The sequence below is a fragment of the Stylophora pistillata genome, chromosome 11, assembly GCF_964205215.1.
Source record: "Stylophora pistillata chromosome 11, jaStyPist1.2, whole genome shotgun sequence".
In the NCBI taxonomy this organism is placed as follows: Eukaryota; Metazoa; Cnidaria; class Anthozoa; order Scleractinia; family Pocilloporidae; genus Stylophora; species Stylophora pistillata.
The window spans coordinates 20,640,825-20,657,900 of record NC_142529.1 but is presented as its reverse complement, the minus strand read 5'-3'; the positions used below and the strand labels follow the sequence as shown (position 1 = coordinate 20,657,900).

At 38.3% G+C, this 17,076-nt stretch overlaps 1 protein-coding gene and 1 non-coding gene across 2 annotated transcripts; one reads left to right on the top strand and one right to left on the bottom strand.

Moving 5' to 3' along the window:
- Positions 1-7,102: 7,102 nt before the first annotated feature.
- Positions 7,103-7,176, bottom strand: Trnal-uaa (transfer RNA leucine (anticodon UAA)). Its single transcript has one exon. It is a non-coding gene; the product is annotated as a tRNA-Leu (tRNA).
- Positions 7,177-9,172: 1,996 nt separating this feature from the next.
- LOC111340460 (neuronal acetylcholine receptor subunit alpha-7) lies at positions 9,173-15,682 on the top strand. Its single transcript, XM_022947310.2, has 6 exons — positions 9,173-9,378; positions 10,038-10,186; positions 11,072-11,116; positions 11,697-11,806; positions 12,496-12,731; positions 14,111-15,682. Exons 1-6 carry the CDS (start codon positions 9,324-9,326, stop codon positions 14,803-14,805), a joined length of 1,290 nt encoding a protein of 429 aa, XP_022803045.2. The 5' UTR covers positions 9,173-9,323; the 3' UTR covers positions 14,806-15,682.
- The last annotated feature ends 1,394 nt before the right edge of the window (positions 15,683-17,076 follow it).

Here is a 17,076-nt window from a genome sequence, read left to right as displayed (position 1 = left end):
GCAGAAATATATATCGTTTGAGATGCAGACTGAGCGGGATGGAACGGCAAGTAACTACAAGTGTTCCGGCCAAATCGACAAATTGTTTATATGGCAAAACCTCGAATTTTTTATTTCACTGGCAAACAAACTTGAAGTTTGTGTGATATCTTTCACATTGTGTTGGTCAAACATGATGGTTTTGTCATTGAACAGAAGTAAAACACTTACTGACAGTTTCCCTTAACTTCAGCGATCTGTGAACAATTTTGTCGTCATAATATTTTGATTTATGTTGATTTGTACTATCGATATAATGTGAAGTATTTTGCATGCGGTATTGTTTTTGAAGCCTCTATTATCCGTGACTACTCAGATAACATCAGAATATATCGCAGCGATTTTTCTAAGCTACCCTGGCAGAACCCCACAACTTGCGTGTAAGTAAAAGCAATTTTGATTTATTGCTATCTAAAACGAGGGCTCAATTTGGTTTGTTGAATTTTTAATATCCAATTATTTTTTGAAGTTATTCTCTAATGGCTTGATAATTTTGATTTTAACGGCCAGCTTTTTTATAATACTTGATTCTTCTCTAAATCAAAGTAGTTTGTTAGAGCTATGAAAAAAATTTCAAGTACACTCTTGCGCGAAGTAAATGAACTTCACGCAATTTCATTAATTTTCAAGTGAGTTTTGTATCATTTTTTCCGCAACTCATCCGTTTGAAGTATAAAGAAAAACTATATTTGAGTAAAATGTACTGGTAAAAACAGGTGTCATTTAGAACAACGTTGTCTTTTGTGTTTTTTTGTCATTCTTTTTATACTCGGAAAGCTTTTCGAAAGCGTTCTCCGTGGTATTCCTTTTTTTCAAAATAAGCGGAGTTTCTGAAAGGCTTCCAATGACAATGAATCATGGTAGGGGACGAAGAAGTTCCGACAATCAACGAAGTTTACCGATGACGACCCTCGCTTTTAGAGATCGTAGGAGAAACACATTCAAAGCTAGATTCCGCAGAGGGAGGGCATGAGAATCCATCAACCCAACCTCACCTCCCCCCCTGCGCGCGTAATCAGAGCTGTGGGTATTTTTCCTTCTTGTACGAAACATAAAATCTTTCAAAGACGTGATCGCATATCGCACAAAATGTACTCATTTGAATATTTCTTGGCCTATTGAGGCTTAAGTGTAAAAAATGAATATTTCTGAATCCGCTGTGATCTATATGAGAGGTTTTAGATCCACGTTTGAAGTGTTAACCGCAAACGTCTGTGTTTAATGTTTAATCACAGTTCGTAACCATACATAACTGATACAAATGAACTAAATACTTAAAAAAAAATGCATATATAAACAAACAAAAATACAAAAATGGTTGACAGGGTGGTAGTAGGGGGAAACCAAATTCCCATGCTAAGACATATCCTCCAAAAATAATAAAGCATAAACTTATATTAAAGACATTATGCCTAGTATTACAGGAAAATTATGAGCATAGGTACTTAATCAGTGAAATTTTAAAAGACTAGACGCTAGGAGATGACATCACATCAGAAGGCAAAGAGTTCCAATCATTAATATATCTATAAAAGAATGAATATTTCAAATATAATTTGTACGGGCAACTTTCGGCCTTATTTTGTACTCATGCTTACTTCTAGTACGAGTTATTCCAATAATTTCAAATTACTGATGGCAGTTGATATCACAGTAACCAAATATAATCTTAGACATTTGAACTAGGCTAAGATATTTCCTTCTCAGTTCTAAAGAGACCCAATTTAACTCTACAAGTCTTTCAGGATATTCTTTGTCAGGGCCACATATTAGTCGGGACGCTCTTCTCTCAATTGCTTCGATTGCCTTAATGTGCTTCACCAGATAAGGGTTCCAGACTGCGCAAGCGTACCCGAGGATGGGTAACGCTAGCGCCTTGAAAGTTGTCTTGATGCCAGTCTTGTTTGAATGACCAAATGTTCTTTTAGTGAAGCCTAACACCCTGCTAGCTTTAGCACAAATTGAGTTAATATGATAATCCCATGATAAGGACGACTCCTACCAAAGTTCTAGACGTCAAACCGCGATTAGTGGTTTTGAGATTCTTCAGCTTTTAGATCGACGTCGCCTTTCACCTGAGAAAAGTAATATGTGCGCCACCATCTTAAATTACACAAAGGATGGAGGTCTTTCTTTTCAAAAGAAAAATGTGGCGAAAAGTTTGGTTTTCTATCGTCCCAAACAGATTGATTAAAAGGAAAAGACTTCATCTCTATTTACATGCAGGACACACGTGAGAACTTTGGGACAGGATGAAGAAAAGCGCCGAGGGAGTTGGCCTATCTGGAACTCCCTTGCTTGAAGTTCAAACGTGGACCGCAAACAGCGAACGTGACCGCTACAGTGTTGTCACATGCCCGGGGGGGGCACTCCCTTATAAGGACTTAATGGGGACGTGCGGCCAGCCAGGGTATGTTTTTCGAGATTTTTGTCTTAAACAGGGTATCGAATTTATCATGTTTTGTCTTAATAAGGGTATCGATTTATCAATTTTTGTCTTAAACAGGATATCTTTTCTTGGAAGATAAACAGCAAAATTTTTACAAGCTCTAATTTTAATTAATATTGAATTCCGTTGATTTTGGCATTAATACGAAGCACATTAAATGTCTTAAACAAGGTATCAAAAATCGGAATTCTGTCTTAAACAGGGTAGGAAAATCAGTGATATTTGTCTTAAACAGGGTCAGGGTATGAGGGGCCGCGCCGCACCTCCCCACCCAGGAATATATCGAGTACCCCCCCCCCCCCCAGGGCAAGGAGCAGGAGCAAAAGTAAACAAGGTATCAAAAATGGGAATTCTGTCTTAAACAGGGTAGGAAAATCAGTGATATTTGTCTTAAACAGGGTCAGGGTATGAGGGGCCGCGCCGCACCTCCCCACCTAGGAATATATCGAGTACCCCACCCCCCCCCATCACATGTTTACTAGCGGTCTGTGGTCACACGTATTCAGGAACAAACGTGGATCTAAACTCTATTACTGAACAGACGCACTGCAACGTGACATGGCCTCCATTTGTTTTATACAATAAAAAAGCAAAAAATAATTTAATTGTCGTCTATTCGTGAGCCCTTTAATAGATCACAAGGAAGAACCAATCGAAACCATGCGTTATTCGCCTTATCACAGATTGGTAATTATTCCTAAGAGTACATTTCTGATAGAACGAAAGGGCCAGTCCGCTTTCCACCCGGCACCTTGCTGTCTGCTCGTTTTGGCACCTGTTATCTTTATAGTTTTGTTAAATATCAAGGAACCAACGATGGTATTTAAAAGAGACGGATTAAACCAGATTTAAAAGAACAACACAACGAACCACGTTTAATACAACATAACGGCTCTCTCAGTCGGGCTGCCTTTCGACGCGTGCGCATGTAAGGCAACCGCTGGCCAAATACATCGTAAGTTTGAATTCCAAATCTGTTAAATTTCGATCTGGAGTGAATCACGGCCATCGAAAACCTGTCCGTTGAGTCTCAGGGGTTTTTCTGAGAGAAGGACCCCTGGTTTTTTATCATGGTATTTTTGAGGACTTTGCAGATGTCAAAAGGTTTTAGCTGTGAAATTCATCATCAGCATGTACGTTTTTCTTATCTAAAGCATGTTGTTTTGATACCATTTCTTCTAAATTTCCTCAGGTGGTTAATCACAAGACCGTCACAAGCCCAAAGTATTTCCCAGCTGATACACGTTTTATAGCCGTCAAAACGCAACACCGTCGAACCGAAGTCAATCATTTCATTAAAAAAAAAAACTTTGAAATGGCCCCATGCCGCTCCAAGCTGGCCCTTTTGTGTTGAATAAGAAATATTTAAATCAATTTTTACTGTTATTGGAAAGCGGTGAAAAGAGACAATATATTTTTATGTCACTTTAGTAGTCAACTGATGTTATGCAAATTTTGTATTGTGAACGTACCTTCTTCGCAAACACCCGTTTTTAATGAATAACTATGAGTTGTCCAATAAGGGTTCGTTCAATTTAATCACTTCTCACTAGTTGTGTATCAGAAATGAAATGCAAAAAGTCCAGCTTTTTGGACTGTTTGGCGACAAAAAGTCTAACCCTATAATGGATTTGGAACGATAAGAAATATTTTTCGAAGACGGAAGTTGAAAAGGCAGCGATTTATACATTTCTCCAGGTGTCGCCGCTACCGCTCAGTCGCTTCGAAACGCTTTCCTAAACACTTTATAATACATCTGTAATTTTCTCTATGTCATTAGCGCCTCGCTAGAAACAAAGAACCCTGCTAGAAAAATTGTTTCGTCATCCAGTTCGATCAGGGAACACAAGACAAATCTTTTGTACACAGCTCGGAGGCCAGGAAACATGATTTGAAAGAAGGAGCTTTTCCAGACATCTGTGAACGCGATTGAAAATTTTTAAGATCGAATTGGGATCAACTTTTCCATTCCAAGGCCCGAAGCTCGAACGGTAGAGGAAGAAGACAACTCCAAACATGCGATTTTGCAAGAAAGTGGACTTGAGTATCTGTGGTTTGTTGATGACAACAACTTTGTTCTTTTTCCCAGGGTTGATTTTTCTCGTCATCGGATTCAGCTGTGTTGAGCGGAGTGGAAAAAACACCTCAGATAAGGAAACGACAAGTCATTCGGGCTCTTGTGCAATGATCGACCAAAGAACAATTATTATTTTGTTCTCGTTTGGTTTTGTGTTCTTGATTGTTGGTATTGCAGTCTGCATCTTTGCGTTCATCGTCCACCGGGCTAATCACAAACAGAAAAGGCAAGAAGCAGCTCGTTAAAGTTTCTAAACACATAGACCTTTCGGTTTTTTTATGTTAAGAGGAAACTGCAACCCTTTCTGTTTGGTGTGGGATACGAGTTAATTATAAAATATTCGAGCTAAACCATAAATGTGACAACTGAAGGACTATAGATTTCGCTTCAAATTCAATCATTAAAAATATCAAAATGTATTTTTATTTAGTTTTTCCTTAGTTTTGGATAGACATGTACACTCGTTCGGTAAAGGTCGTTTATCAACGGAACTTGAAGGCTATTAACGAAGTGAATTTTTTTAAATTTTTTTTTCGACGTTTTAGTACACATCTAATTAGACCTTCAAGGCACCCTGGAGGTTCTCATTTGTCAAAATACATTTGCTTCGAAATCTTTGCCCACGAACTTCAGTTTTCGAAGAATATAGCTTTGGCAGAAGCATGTGGTGAAACTGAGAGATGAAACAACGAAAGCATGAATTGGTCAAGTGCAATTTTTAAACAGCAGCAACCCCAAGGAAAAGTACCGTCAAAAAAAATCTAGTAATAACAATTTTGTATTCATGACCACTGGAAATGAGCAAAGCAACGGTTGCATGTTGTTAGACAAATTTATGTAAAACGTACGTCATTGTTTCTTGTCGCCTCCTAAGAAAATGATCAGTCTGCATTTTATTAGCCTTTTGTCAAAGGGAAAAAATTGAATAATGCCGTACTAACTCAATCGGGCATTTTTTTTTTCTTTATCATATGTAAAATGTTGCATGCAACCGCTCTGGCGATGGCTATGTGTTATATTTTTCGCCTTTTACAGGCGTTCAGTTGATAAAATAAAGCGATTTAAAGTTCAGAGTCTCAATGGGGTTAACCCATCGATAGCAAAAGAATACAATCTATTGCGAACAATAAATTTCCTTCGAACATAAATGTGATTGTTACTTATGTAAATAGTAGTGTAATGTACTGTATATAATATACGACACTATATTTTTTTATTTATTTTATTTATTCGTTTATTTATTTACTTAATTTTCTTTCTCTTTCTCGGAGAAATTAGCTATATAGCGACTTCTGTAAATCCGAGGTGAAATAAAGGTGATGTATGTATATGTATGTATGTATGCAAATAGCTGGGAACGGCCAAAACATTTAGCTGTTAGGCGTAAAAATTGACAGATTTCTAAACGATAGTGTAAAAAAAGTCAACCGTAATAAACATTTCTGGAGACAACGATGGAATGATATTAACCGTTAGCTGTATAAGCCATCGCCCCACTGAGACCCTCAGTAATCGGTGGTAATAGTAAGTACTAGCAGCGGCGGAGCGAAAGCGGGGAAGCCTGGGTCGGGTCGCTTAGATAGCACCTGTAAACTACCCTGTAAACCTAACGCAACCCAACAACCTCGTTCCCAGGGCCTCTCTCCAACTAAGGAAAAAGGCCCTGGAAACGAGGTTGGCCGGGCGATCCGACTCAGACCTCCCTCGTTTTTTCGCTCCACCGTAGGCTTCCTACCGTGCTTTGTTTTCGTAACTGAACACCTAAGCAGGCTATTTATTTGAGGTATGAGAAATAAAGGGAATTAGCATTTTGCTAAAAAAAGCCTCACATCATTCGAACATTCAAACACTTTTTCTTGCATTGTCCAAGTTATGCCTCTAAACGTGATGTCCTCCTTAGCTCTGCTGCTAATATTTTAGGTGAAACATAGTCATCGAGCAGCGTTGCAAGGAAACTAATTTTTTTATTGTATGGTGTCGAGTCTGTAAAATAAGATGTGAACTGTTGTTTTTTTGCAAAGAGCAAAGTTTTGTAATTAACACTAAGCACTTTTCGGAGGCCACAGTTTGATTGTTTAAAAGGTATATTCCTAGCTTAGAGAGGTAACTCGTTGTTATTGCAACTTGTGTGTGTTGTTTGTGTTTCTGTTTGTGTGTGAGCCTGAATAAATTGATTTAAAACTTTTAATGTTGTAACTCGTTAAGCCTAGGTGCTTTTGGGGAAAACAATGAAAATGATATTTAAATGAAAAAAATGTCACACGATGTTTCATGCTACCGTGAGCTTCTTGACTTTTCGCGTGCAGATCGTGTAACTATGTTCAATTTTTGCTTATCGTCTTCGCGGTCGCTGTAACATATAAGCACATGATCATTAGCACCTACTGTAAGTTATATTTTGTGTACGCATAGTTAAGTAAGCTGGCACATTATGCAAAACATAGAGAGCACACACACATATGCAAGAGTCGGATGAAATAAAGTCTTCGATATTATATATATATATATAAATAGAATAAATGTTTGAAAAGAAAATTTGCCCTGAGCGGGATTTGAACCCATGTCCCCCTGTTACTTAAGTCAGGTGTGATGACCACTACACTATCAGGACAACCATGCTGGCAATCACGGCAATCGAAGATGCGATTTACGTGATCGGAAACGTGGTCTCCCGGGAAACTTAATTTTCAAGGTGACAGGGTAGGGGAAGCCTATAAACCCACATGAAACCCAACTAAGGATCTATTAAAGATACACGACCGAAGTCAACTTAGCGGATGACAAAGGGTTTCCCTCGTATACAGAATTTGTTTCATTGAAATTAGCCTGTATCCGTAATTGGATCCATATATATAGATATATAGATATATACATATATATATAACCAAAATAGCGGAATGAGATCATCATCTACTAAAAAGTGCTCAATAGTATGTTGCGCGCGCATGTATACATTGTTTCGTCTTTTAAACTTTGGTGGATTGTAACCGTTATTTCTGGCAGTTGCCTGACGATTGCTTCGCAAGAGGCATGAAACTCAGAGTTGCAGTAAAAGTTCAAGTAACCTAATTCTTGAGGTATAATTACATATATATATATATATATATATATATATAGTCCCTTTGGTTTTCGAGATAATTTTAAGACTGCAAAAGTTAAACACGTGCTTATACAGCTACCAAAATGAACTTTTGCGGAGTAGAAGTCACCTTTCAAACAAAACGAGTCTTTCCAAGTCGGCTAATAATGTTAAATTACTAATTAGAATTTAAAATTCTTATTAAAAAAAAATTTCAAGTTTGCAAACATGCTTCGATACTACTAATGTCATCTTCAACTGTCAATGGTCGTTGAATAATTTGAATCAGTTTACGCGTAACAATACGTTACTGAATTACAAAGGAAGATTATGCGATACAGATTCGTAAGCTATTTGAATAAAATATAACGGAAGCGCCGGAAGGAGATTATGGGATTTTGAAAAAAAAAAAAAAAAAAAACAGGAAAAAACAAAAATATTTTAAAACCTCCGTTATCTCGAACCCTGGTTAAGTCGAGACCGCTCCCCCCCTCCCCTCCCCAACTCGAGCAAAATCCGATTTCCCTTGGATTTGACTGGCTCACTCGGACTCGAATTTTTTTCACCCTGATAACTCAAATTTTCATTAAAAGCGTTGGTGGATAAACGTCAAAGTGCTAGAACATGGCTGATTGACACGTCCCAATCTTTAATTGCGATTTTTTTTACAAACGTGTTAACATTCATGAAAACGTATTACATTTAGCTAAACTTCCCAAACTAAACGTTCTTATAAAAAATCTTATAGAACAAAACAGATGTGTGAAAATGACTCTTGATTCTGCAAGAGTGGTTATATTTTTTATTATCATTATTATCATTAACAAAGTAATTGAAATTCAACACCAATCTCGATAACTCGAAGCCACGTTAACTCGAACCATTTTTCGGTTCACTGGGACTGAAGATTGCGGGGTTCTCCTGTTCTTCTATAAATCATTGAAAGAATGACAGTAAATATACTATAAACCAAGAATTAACATGAAAAAAAAGAAACTGAAATGAAAGAGATAAATCCGACCTGTCATGATCAGTAGTTATCATGAATAATTTAACAGTAATTTGTGTGGTGATTTTCTAAACATTGTTTCTTGAGATGTTTCAAATATTTAACAAAGCATGAGATTAACAAAACATGTTAAAAAAAAAATGGCTGAGATCTGCAATTGTATTGCAAAATCATGCAGCTGATAATATTGCCTGGGTATTCTAATCTTGCGATGACATAGGCTTGCAGGTGATGATATTGTTCGGGCTTTCTGTAAACTACAAGATACGACATCAATACACCACTGCACATTTTATTGCTTGTTCGAATTTTTTTATTTTAAAGTGATAAAGAAATTTAATCTTACTTTCTTAACTGATAGTACACAAGCAAATAAGTTTCTGGCCTCAGTTTGTTCGGTTTAGACATGACAATGTTTAAAATTCTTGTTAAAGCAGTAGATCTCATTTCGTGATGCAGCTGTGTAAATCTGACGTCAATATAAAATATTCCTAATCATCAAGAAACTTTGGTAGTGCATTTCATTTGATATTGATTCTTTAAGGGATAAGTCACAAAGGTTTTGGTAAACTGCCGCCCTGGATCAGAGGTGTGAAAACCCAAGCTAATTTGAGGTATCGAAGATTAAAGATCGGGAAAGACTTTCTAAGTCTAACGAGGTCCTTAAGTAATGAAGTCTATTGCTGTGGTAGTAATTTTCCTAAAAATCATATCTTTGTTTGAAGGTAAGTGAATTTTAATTACTGAAATTATTGTCGATGCGTTTATGAAACGGTACACATTTAGGTATAGCTTAAAGTTTTCGTTTTTCCTGTTTTTAATGGCGAATTATCTTGGTTTTTGGTACAGAAAGGGAATGTTTCAGTGTTGGATTTTGTTGAAATTGAGGAGAGATAACTAGTGAGTTGGTGAAAACATCGCTTGTTATTGTTTTCGTTTCTACGTTTACTAATTACATTTTAAACATGTTTCAAAAATGTCAATCCTAATCTAGTCAAAGAGGTCAACTAGCAACTATGCGCTACTTTTCATTGATCTGTAATATATTGAAGGTGACAAACTGCATGTGAGAGGAAAAAACCCAAGTCGCTCAAATAAATCAAGCTAAATATTAACGTAATTAATTTTCGAACCCAAAAGAACCAGGGCAATATCTGGCTATTTTATCAAAACGTCATGGTCATTTATAAATTTGTCACATAGCTATATAATTACACCCAAAGATTTGCTAAATATACTTACAAAACTAGACGGTTTTTTCTTTGTTTTGACTGGTTGGAGAAGTACGCATCCTTTTCTTTTTGTGATGCCATTTATTTAACACTGATTGCAAGGGAACTTTGTTCGTATTTTGTCTTATCTGATCTCACTCATTTCACATTAGGGTATGTTGGTTCAACGATAACTTCCTTTGAACATCATATTCGAGCGGACCTCTTGAAGAATTATGACAAAAAGGTCCGCCCAGTGCTTAGGGGAAAAAGAGAAGTTGAAGTGTCGTTCGCGCTCAGAATCAGCAGGCTTGTGAAAGTGGTACGAATATATCATTCCTTTCCTTACACGATAAGTTAAAAAATATGCCAAATCTTTGTAATGTCGCCCACTTTTGGTTGAAAAGTATTAGATCTCACTTGTCAACTCTCGCAAAATTTTTTTCGCTGGTTCAAACTGGGTGAGTTACAGTGATGAGTCGTAATCAGAGTAAAACCTGAGAATGCAACTAATAATAACTAGTAATTTTTGTGGCTACTGCCTCCTACAGAAGGTGAAGCCTAATAAAGTGATGAGTGAGTGTGTGAGTGAGTGTGACATAGAATTCTGATCTTGACCCAATTTGAACCGACGTTTCCCGGTGCTACTTATTGTTTTTTCCGGAGTATCTTAGTAGTTCGACATTCGCAGTCGATACACAGTTGAGTTCTTTCCAACTGTGAATTCTGGCTTGTGGCCACAAGCACATTATCTTTCCAGTCTTACCATACGGGAAGGTGGTTCCACAAAACAAAAATTTTTCAGTTAGGATGTTCTCGTTGAGGCTACGCATCAATCGTTTAATGGCCACAACATTAATCTTCAACTGTCAAAATGCGGGATGTTCACCGTCAACTGTCAGTAAAGCCAACACAAGAGATTCACAACATTTTCAGGCCACGAGCGTATCGGCACAGTAAACTATTTAAGAAATAGACCGCAATTTCTATTGGCTTATTATTGTTTTAACCCACGTGGGATGTTTGGAGAACGCGAGAAAAGTTTTTAAATCTCGAGCCGGAAGCGTTTGTTGTGTCTCAGTTGAACCTTCCTGACAAATCCAAGCGCGCGTAGTATCATAGTTGCTCCACAAATGATTTTAGCTGAGGCTGTTTGCTTACACAGTCTGCCCACCCTATTTATGCTCTCATTTGTTCTTTGTAACAGGATAATAAAGAGCAATTAGTGGTTTTGGACACTTGGGTCATACAGGTATAGAGATCTTTTTCCTTTTAGTTTAATTATATTTGTTTTTGTTTGTTTGTTTGTTTGTTTGTTTATTTTGTAATGCAAATTCTTATGGCATCGAAACAATCACTTGGGGAGTTAAAAGTTACCTGATCCCCAATGTGCCCCCAAAGGCTCTATAATACTCATCAGACCCCCCCCTCAGTGGCAGTCAATTCTCTATAGTCCCCCCTTTAATCCTCCCTCTCTTGGCTACGACTGATTCCCCTTCCTGTCCCCCTGAAAACCATACGATGCCCCCAAAATCCTCCCCCCCCCCCTCAACCTCCCTGGCGAATAAATTAGTGACTGGTCCCCAGGTGGCGTCTGAGGTCCCTCGGTCTCCAGATGAGATGAGGTCTGAGATCAAAATTCAGGTCTGGGAACTCCTGGTCAGATTCCATTTGAGAAAAAAACCTATGAAAAAGTGAACAAAGATATTGTGCATGCAGTTCCAGTTTGAGCGTAATTTTATCAGAGCTGCAATTCACAGCGGTCACGTTAACTTATGACTGGAGTACACCACCATAATTGTGTCTAGTTACGTCCGTTTTGTCTCCTGCAGACGTGGAGAAATGAATTCCTAACATGGAACTCAAGTGAGTACGGCGACTTAAACCGCATCCATTTCTCTCCTGAGGAAATCTGGGTCCCAGATGTAGCACTATTCAACAAGTAAGTCTGATCAAACCATTCTTCCAACTTCCTAAGTTAGTTTACGAGTGGAGGGATATACCGACATGCCCCGCTTTTTACTCCTGTTAGAGCCAACTCTCTAAGTGTTCTACATTGCCCTGTTGTCCGTGCGCAGTCTGGGTATAGGTAGGCTTTCTACCCTTTGGGTGACATCACGAGTTACGATAGATTCCAGGTTTGACAGAGCGGACTATGTCGCTATGATCACCTGGGACCAAGCCACTCATCTTCCTCACTATTATTTGGTTTTAACTAACTTGTACATGCACTTTGTCGATGAAAAGTCAGTCGGTCATTTTCACCAGCGCTAAAACAGACTTAAGTCGTGTCATGTGACCTTGTCATTCAGAAGAAGTTTTTAAAAAATAAAAAAAAATATGGCTCTCTACAATTATTATCTTCTTTCCCCCTCTCCATTAGGCCCTCATCTCAGAGACGCTTCCTACCCCCACCCCAGGTCTTAGGCTTAATTACCGGCCGCTGTCCCAGATATGAGCCTGTGCTCCTCCTCCTCCCGAACTTCCCCCTCGGGTGGATCGAAGATCAGATCCGAGAAAACGGCAGAAATTGAGCCTAGTCAAGCAATTTCAGAACGTTCACGGTATCTGATCTAGTTTGGAATGATAAGGAAAGAAACTCTTACACCTGCATGTATTCCTCGTCTGTAGTGGCGATGACAAGATCAACCTTGCTGGAGGGCCAACCAAGTTCGTCACCGATATCTCTGTGAACGATAAAGGGAGATGTGTTTGGAGTGGACCAGCTACTTTTAAAGCGAACTGTGAGATGAAAGTAGATGAGTGGCCATTTGACGAACAGACTTGTGAACTGGCATTTGGTTCGTACTCTTACGGAAAGAATCTTCTGAAACTAAAGTTGTTCAAGGACAAAAGGAAATTTGCAAGTAAGATTTGTTCATTTATTCGTATTTTAGTGTCCTCGAGTAACGGGCTTGGTGCGCGCTTCTCTAGCTATGTATTTATTTCTGCCTTTGATGAGTTTCTTTTTTAATTTCTTAATTCAAAGGGGACAATTTGTTCACCAAAACTATGCAATGAAAAATATCGGTCCCCGTACTCGTTCAAAAGCTCAAGACCATAGTCCTCTCTACCAAGTCCATTGATTGAAAAACAATACTTTGTTCTCGGAATGCGCGCGCCTATTCGCCCTGATAACGTGCATGATTTTTATGCCTAGTACAGGATGTGCAGTGCAACTTTGCAACTTAACCCCTTCATACCTGTAATCTGACAGCTTGCAAAGTAATCGAATTTTCTGGCGAGCTAGGTCCACATCAGGACTTAATGTCTTGCCTACCCCTCAACCTGCTTTACTAAATAAACTATGATGATGATGATGATGATGATAGTGTCTAAGCCGCCATATTGGATCCATTGCTAAGGTGGAGGAAACCTGGAGCGAACAAACTAGCGAGGGGGTAGGGGGGTCGGGAAGAAACAGAGCCAATTTTCCTCCACTTAACTCCCAGTAACCCTGTTCTTACCTCTGCATAAAGTAATGTGCCCCCCTCCCAAAGAGTAGGTTGGTGTTGGTCCCTTCAGTACTGTTTTCTTTTGTTAAAAAGGGAATGGAATGCACCAAACAATATGCCCCTCAGAAATTATTTCAGAATTTCACGCAGCCCCTCATTTTCTGGTACACAAAAAGATAAGACCTCTCCATTTGCACCACCCACTCCCTTCCTCCTCCCCCACCCTTCCCCCCTATAATAAATCACCAGTTTCTTACAAAACAATACCAATGAAAAGGTTATCTCTGCCTGGTTTGTTCTCAGACAGTTCGTAGGAAAAAAACGTATTCAGTAGCAGTTAGAATTCAATATGCCAAAAAGACTTCTGAGGGGCGTTTAATAATAAAACTTATCATATGAGGGACAAAATTACTGAATTGTGATTGGTCAAGAGAGAGGGCATTTTTTCTTAATTTTTGTAATTGCCCCGGGCAAAACTACTTGAAAATGATTGGCTGAAAATCGCTTTGCAACGGCTACCGAGGTAAAGAAATTTCTATTTATTTTGTAACAATGGCGTCCCGTTTTGCGCGAGATCAGTAAAAAAATTTTGCCCCTTATATCATAAACAAGGAATCACACGGTTCCTCGTAAAATTAAGGATTAATATCACCTGTGTTTCCGGAAGTTGCAGAAATTTCCCTCGTCGCTGCACGACTCGGGAAATTTCAGCAACTTCCGAAAACACGCGTGATATTAGTCCTTAATTTTACTCGGCCCCATGCGATTACCTATACATATTTTCGTTTCAGCTCGCTTTGTGAAAAGTGGAGATTGGGAAATAACAAACATCACAGCTGCGTTAGGCGAGACTGATCACGGGAACTGTTGTCGATTTAACTTCAGTGAAGTGGTGTACACTTTGGAAATGAAACGGAAATCACTATACTATATGTTCTATTTGTTTACTCCCACCTCACTCCTAACGATTCTTGCACTCAGTAGCTTCTTGATCCATGTGGAGAGCGGCGAACGCATTGGTTTTGTCACAACTATCCTGTTGGCCATGACGGTATTTCTGCTTCTCATTCCGTCTTTCCTTCCAGTTACCTCAGATGGCCTCCCAATCCTGGGTATTAATCTTCAAGTAACGATGATCTTAATTGCAGCTATCCTTTTCGCCAACATTTTCGTCCTGAGGGTTTACTTCAAGGAGGGAACACCACCAAACTGGATTGAGAAATTCTGTAGCTTTGGCAACTTTAAAAAGGAATCAAGAGTGAGGAGAGTCAATGTGTCACAGGCAGACAGCAATTATCCTCTGGCTTTGAAATCCTCTACGACGACTGGCATCGAAATGCCTGAGTGCACAGGAACCCCTGCATTTGTGCAACCTACAAAAGTCCAGGAGTTCACGTGGCAGAGAGTGTCCGCTAAAATGGATCTCGTGTTTTTCGTAATTTTTATCATTGCTTCGTCTGTCGCCTATGCCTTGACATTTGGTTGATGATTTTGTAAACATTGCTGTTACATAAACACTTTTAAGTTTAGGGAGAAGTATGTTCTATAAACCACCCAAACTTTTTGTCTTCGCCATTTAAAATGCATATGTATAAACACGAATCCAAAACGTTTCTTAAAACACCAAGGTTAACTGTGAAGCGTATGTAAATTGAGGTTGAAAAAGACAGTTTCTGCTTATCTTATCGTCTCTCCTTTCTCTCTGCTCGAAAAAGAAATAAGATTTTCATTTAAAAATTGATAATTAAGTCTTTAAAACAAACAAAAGAATCGAGGTTGTAGCAATAAACGCACCAGCAAATATATAAATATCTGAGATAAATTGGAATACTTGTCCCTAAAATGATACTTTTGCGCTATATAATTGCCTCAATCAATCAATCATCATCAATCAATCCTTTATTTAAACACGTGACACCTAGGAGTACAGAAGTTCTCGTTAAAACGTGTACGTGTATGTACAATTAGAAATAAAACATAATTTCTGTAAGAATACAAATAATAAGTAGATCTATTAAATAACTAAAAACAGGATCGAAGATCATGGACAAGAGCTATCAATAAAAAGTTACAATATTAACAATATTAACAATAACGATATTTACAATCACTACCACTAAGCCATGTGGGCTTTAAGAGAACGCTTGAATGAAACAATATCTTGAGATTCTCTGAGTCTAGGGGGTAGCGCATTCCAAAGTTTACTAGCTAAAAATGAAAAAGACCGATGTAAAAACTCAAGATTAAAAGGAGTTAAATCTAGCCTTGTACTCTATAAATCTTGAGAACAAACTGTGATTGATAATGTTAATGTCACTATTTAATAGTCATTAACAAGATTAAACGGATATTTTCGTTCTAAAGTAACATCATATTGATAAGATTAAAAGATTACAGAGCATTTTCGTAGTCAAAGTAAACAAAACGGCCAATCAGAGCTGCTGAGCTCGAGCTAAATGACCAAAAGAGCCAATGAGAACTCAAAGTTCAAAGTTAAACAAGCAAAAACAGCCTTGAGAGCGGCGAAACGTCGCGAGTTGCTTTTGATTGTTTGGGATAGTGGCACTAGTTTTCTGGACCAATCACAAAGCGAAGTAAGGGAGAACCAAGAGCAATTCCGGATTCCTTTCGAAAATGGCTCTAATAGTGTTGTGCGAGAGGAAGATACCTCGTGTGTCTCGATTCCATTTACTTTCGTTTGAATTTACCTCTGATTGTATTTGTAGTAACAATTTCATCATTCACGTATTTATTTGGAAGAATAAGCCGCCCAGTTAGCCCAATGGATAGTGCGCTGGACTGTTGTGCGGGAGGTCGAGGGTTCAAGCCCAGGCCGGACCAACACTCAAGGTCTTAAAATAAATGAGAAGAATTTGCTACCTTTCTATAACGTCAAGAAATGGTTAGATATTCTAGTCTTCTCAGATAGGGACGAATAAATGGAGGTCCCGTCTCCTGCAGGGTTGGGGTAGGAGACGTTAATTTCCCACACACAAGATTACTGTGTGATGGATGTCCTCCCCTGGGGTGGGATGGGTGGGTACAAAAGGGTTAGGTGTCAATTGGGACGAAAGTTCTGTTCCTTCCTCCTGCCATTCCCGTGGCGAATGAATTAAATTCTAAATTCTAAATTCTAAAAAATTCTTAAAAGAAACCGGGAGTCCAACCAAAACTTCTGTATGAATTTTAGCTTCGGTATTGAAGCTTTCAAATGTTTTCTAACTTTCATTTGATGTGGGGGTGAAAATCAAAGAAAGACCAGGGCATTTGTAGAAAAGAAACTTGAATTTATTCAGGGTTGGACAGGATCCGAACCCGTGCCTCCGGGGCTACTACCAACCAAGCCATGTATCCACGCATTGAGAGGGTTCTTCTTTCCCATAGAGGAACTTTTTCACCCGCTAGTAGCTTGACGAATAAGGCTTTCATATTTGAGACTTCATTTCAGTTAACTTGCATTTTCGTTGTTTGCCAATTTTTTTGTTGTTTAATTTCGGCTTAAAAAGAGAAAGCTTGGTCATTTCTTTACACATATGTCTCTTGAAATCGTGAAAAAAAAAACCCTGTGTGAAATTCCACGGAATATCACTATTTCAGTCCAATAACACAAAAAATCCCGTTAGCATCTGTTCTCTTTCTTCTGAAAAGAAAGTGAACTTGAGTCAGTTTGGCCAAAATGTAATTTTGAATTTTAATTTCAACTAATTTATTGGGTTTGACTTCTAAATACTAATACTAATACTAATAATAATAATAA

Coding starts and splice junctions, on each gene's coding strand:
- LOC111340460 (XM_022947310.2), top strand. CDS start 9,324: ATGAAGTCTATTGCTGTGGTAGTAATTTTCCTAAAAATCATATCTTTG. Junction 9,379..10,037: donor AATCATATCTTTGTTTGAAG/GTAAGTGAATTT, acceptor ATTTCACATTAG/GGTATGTTGGTTCAACGATA. Junction 11,807..12,495: donor GATGTAGCACTATTCAACAA/GTAAGTCTGATC, acceptor CCTCGTCTGTAG/TGGCGATGACAAGATCAACC.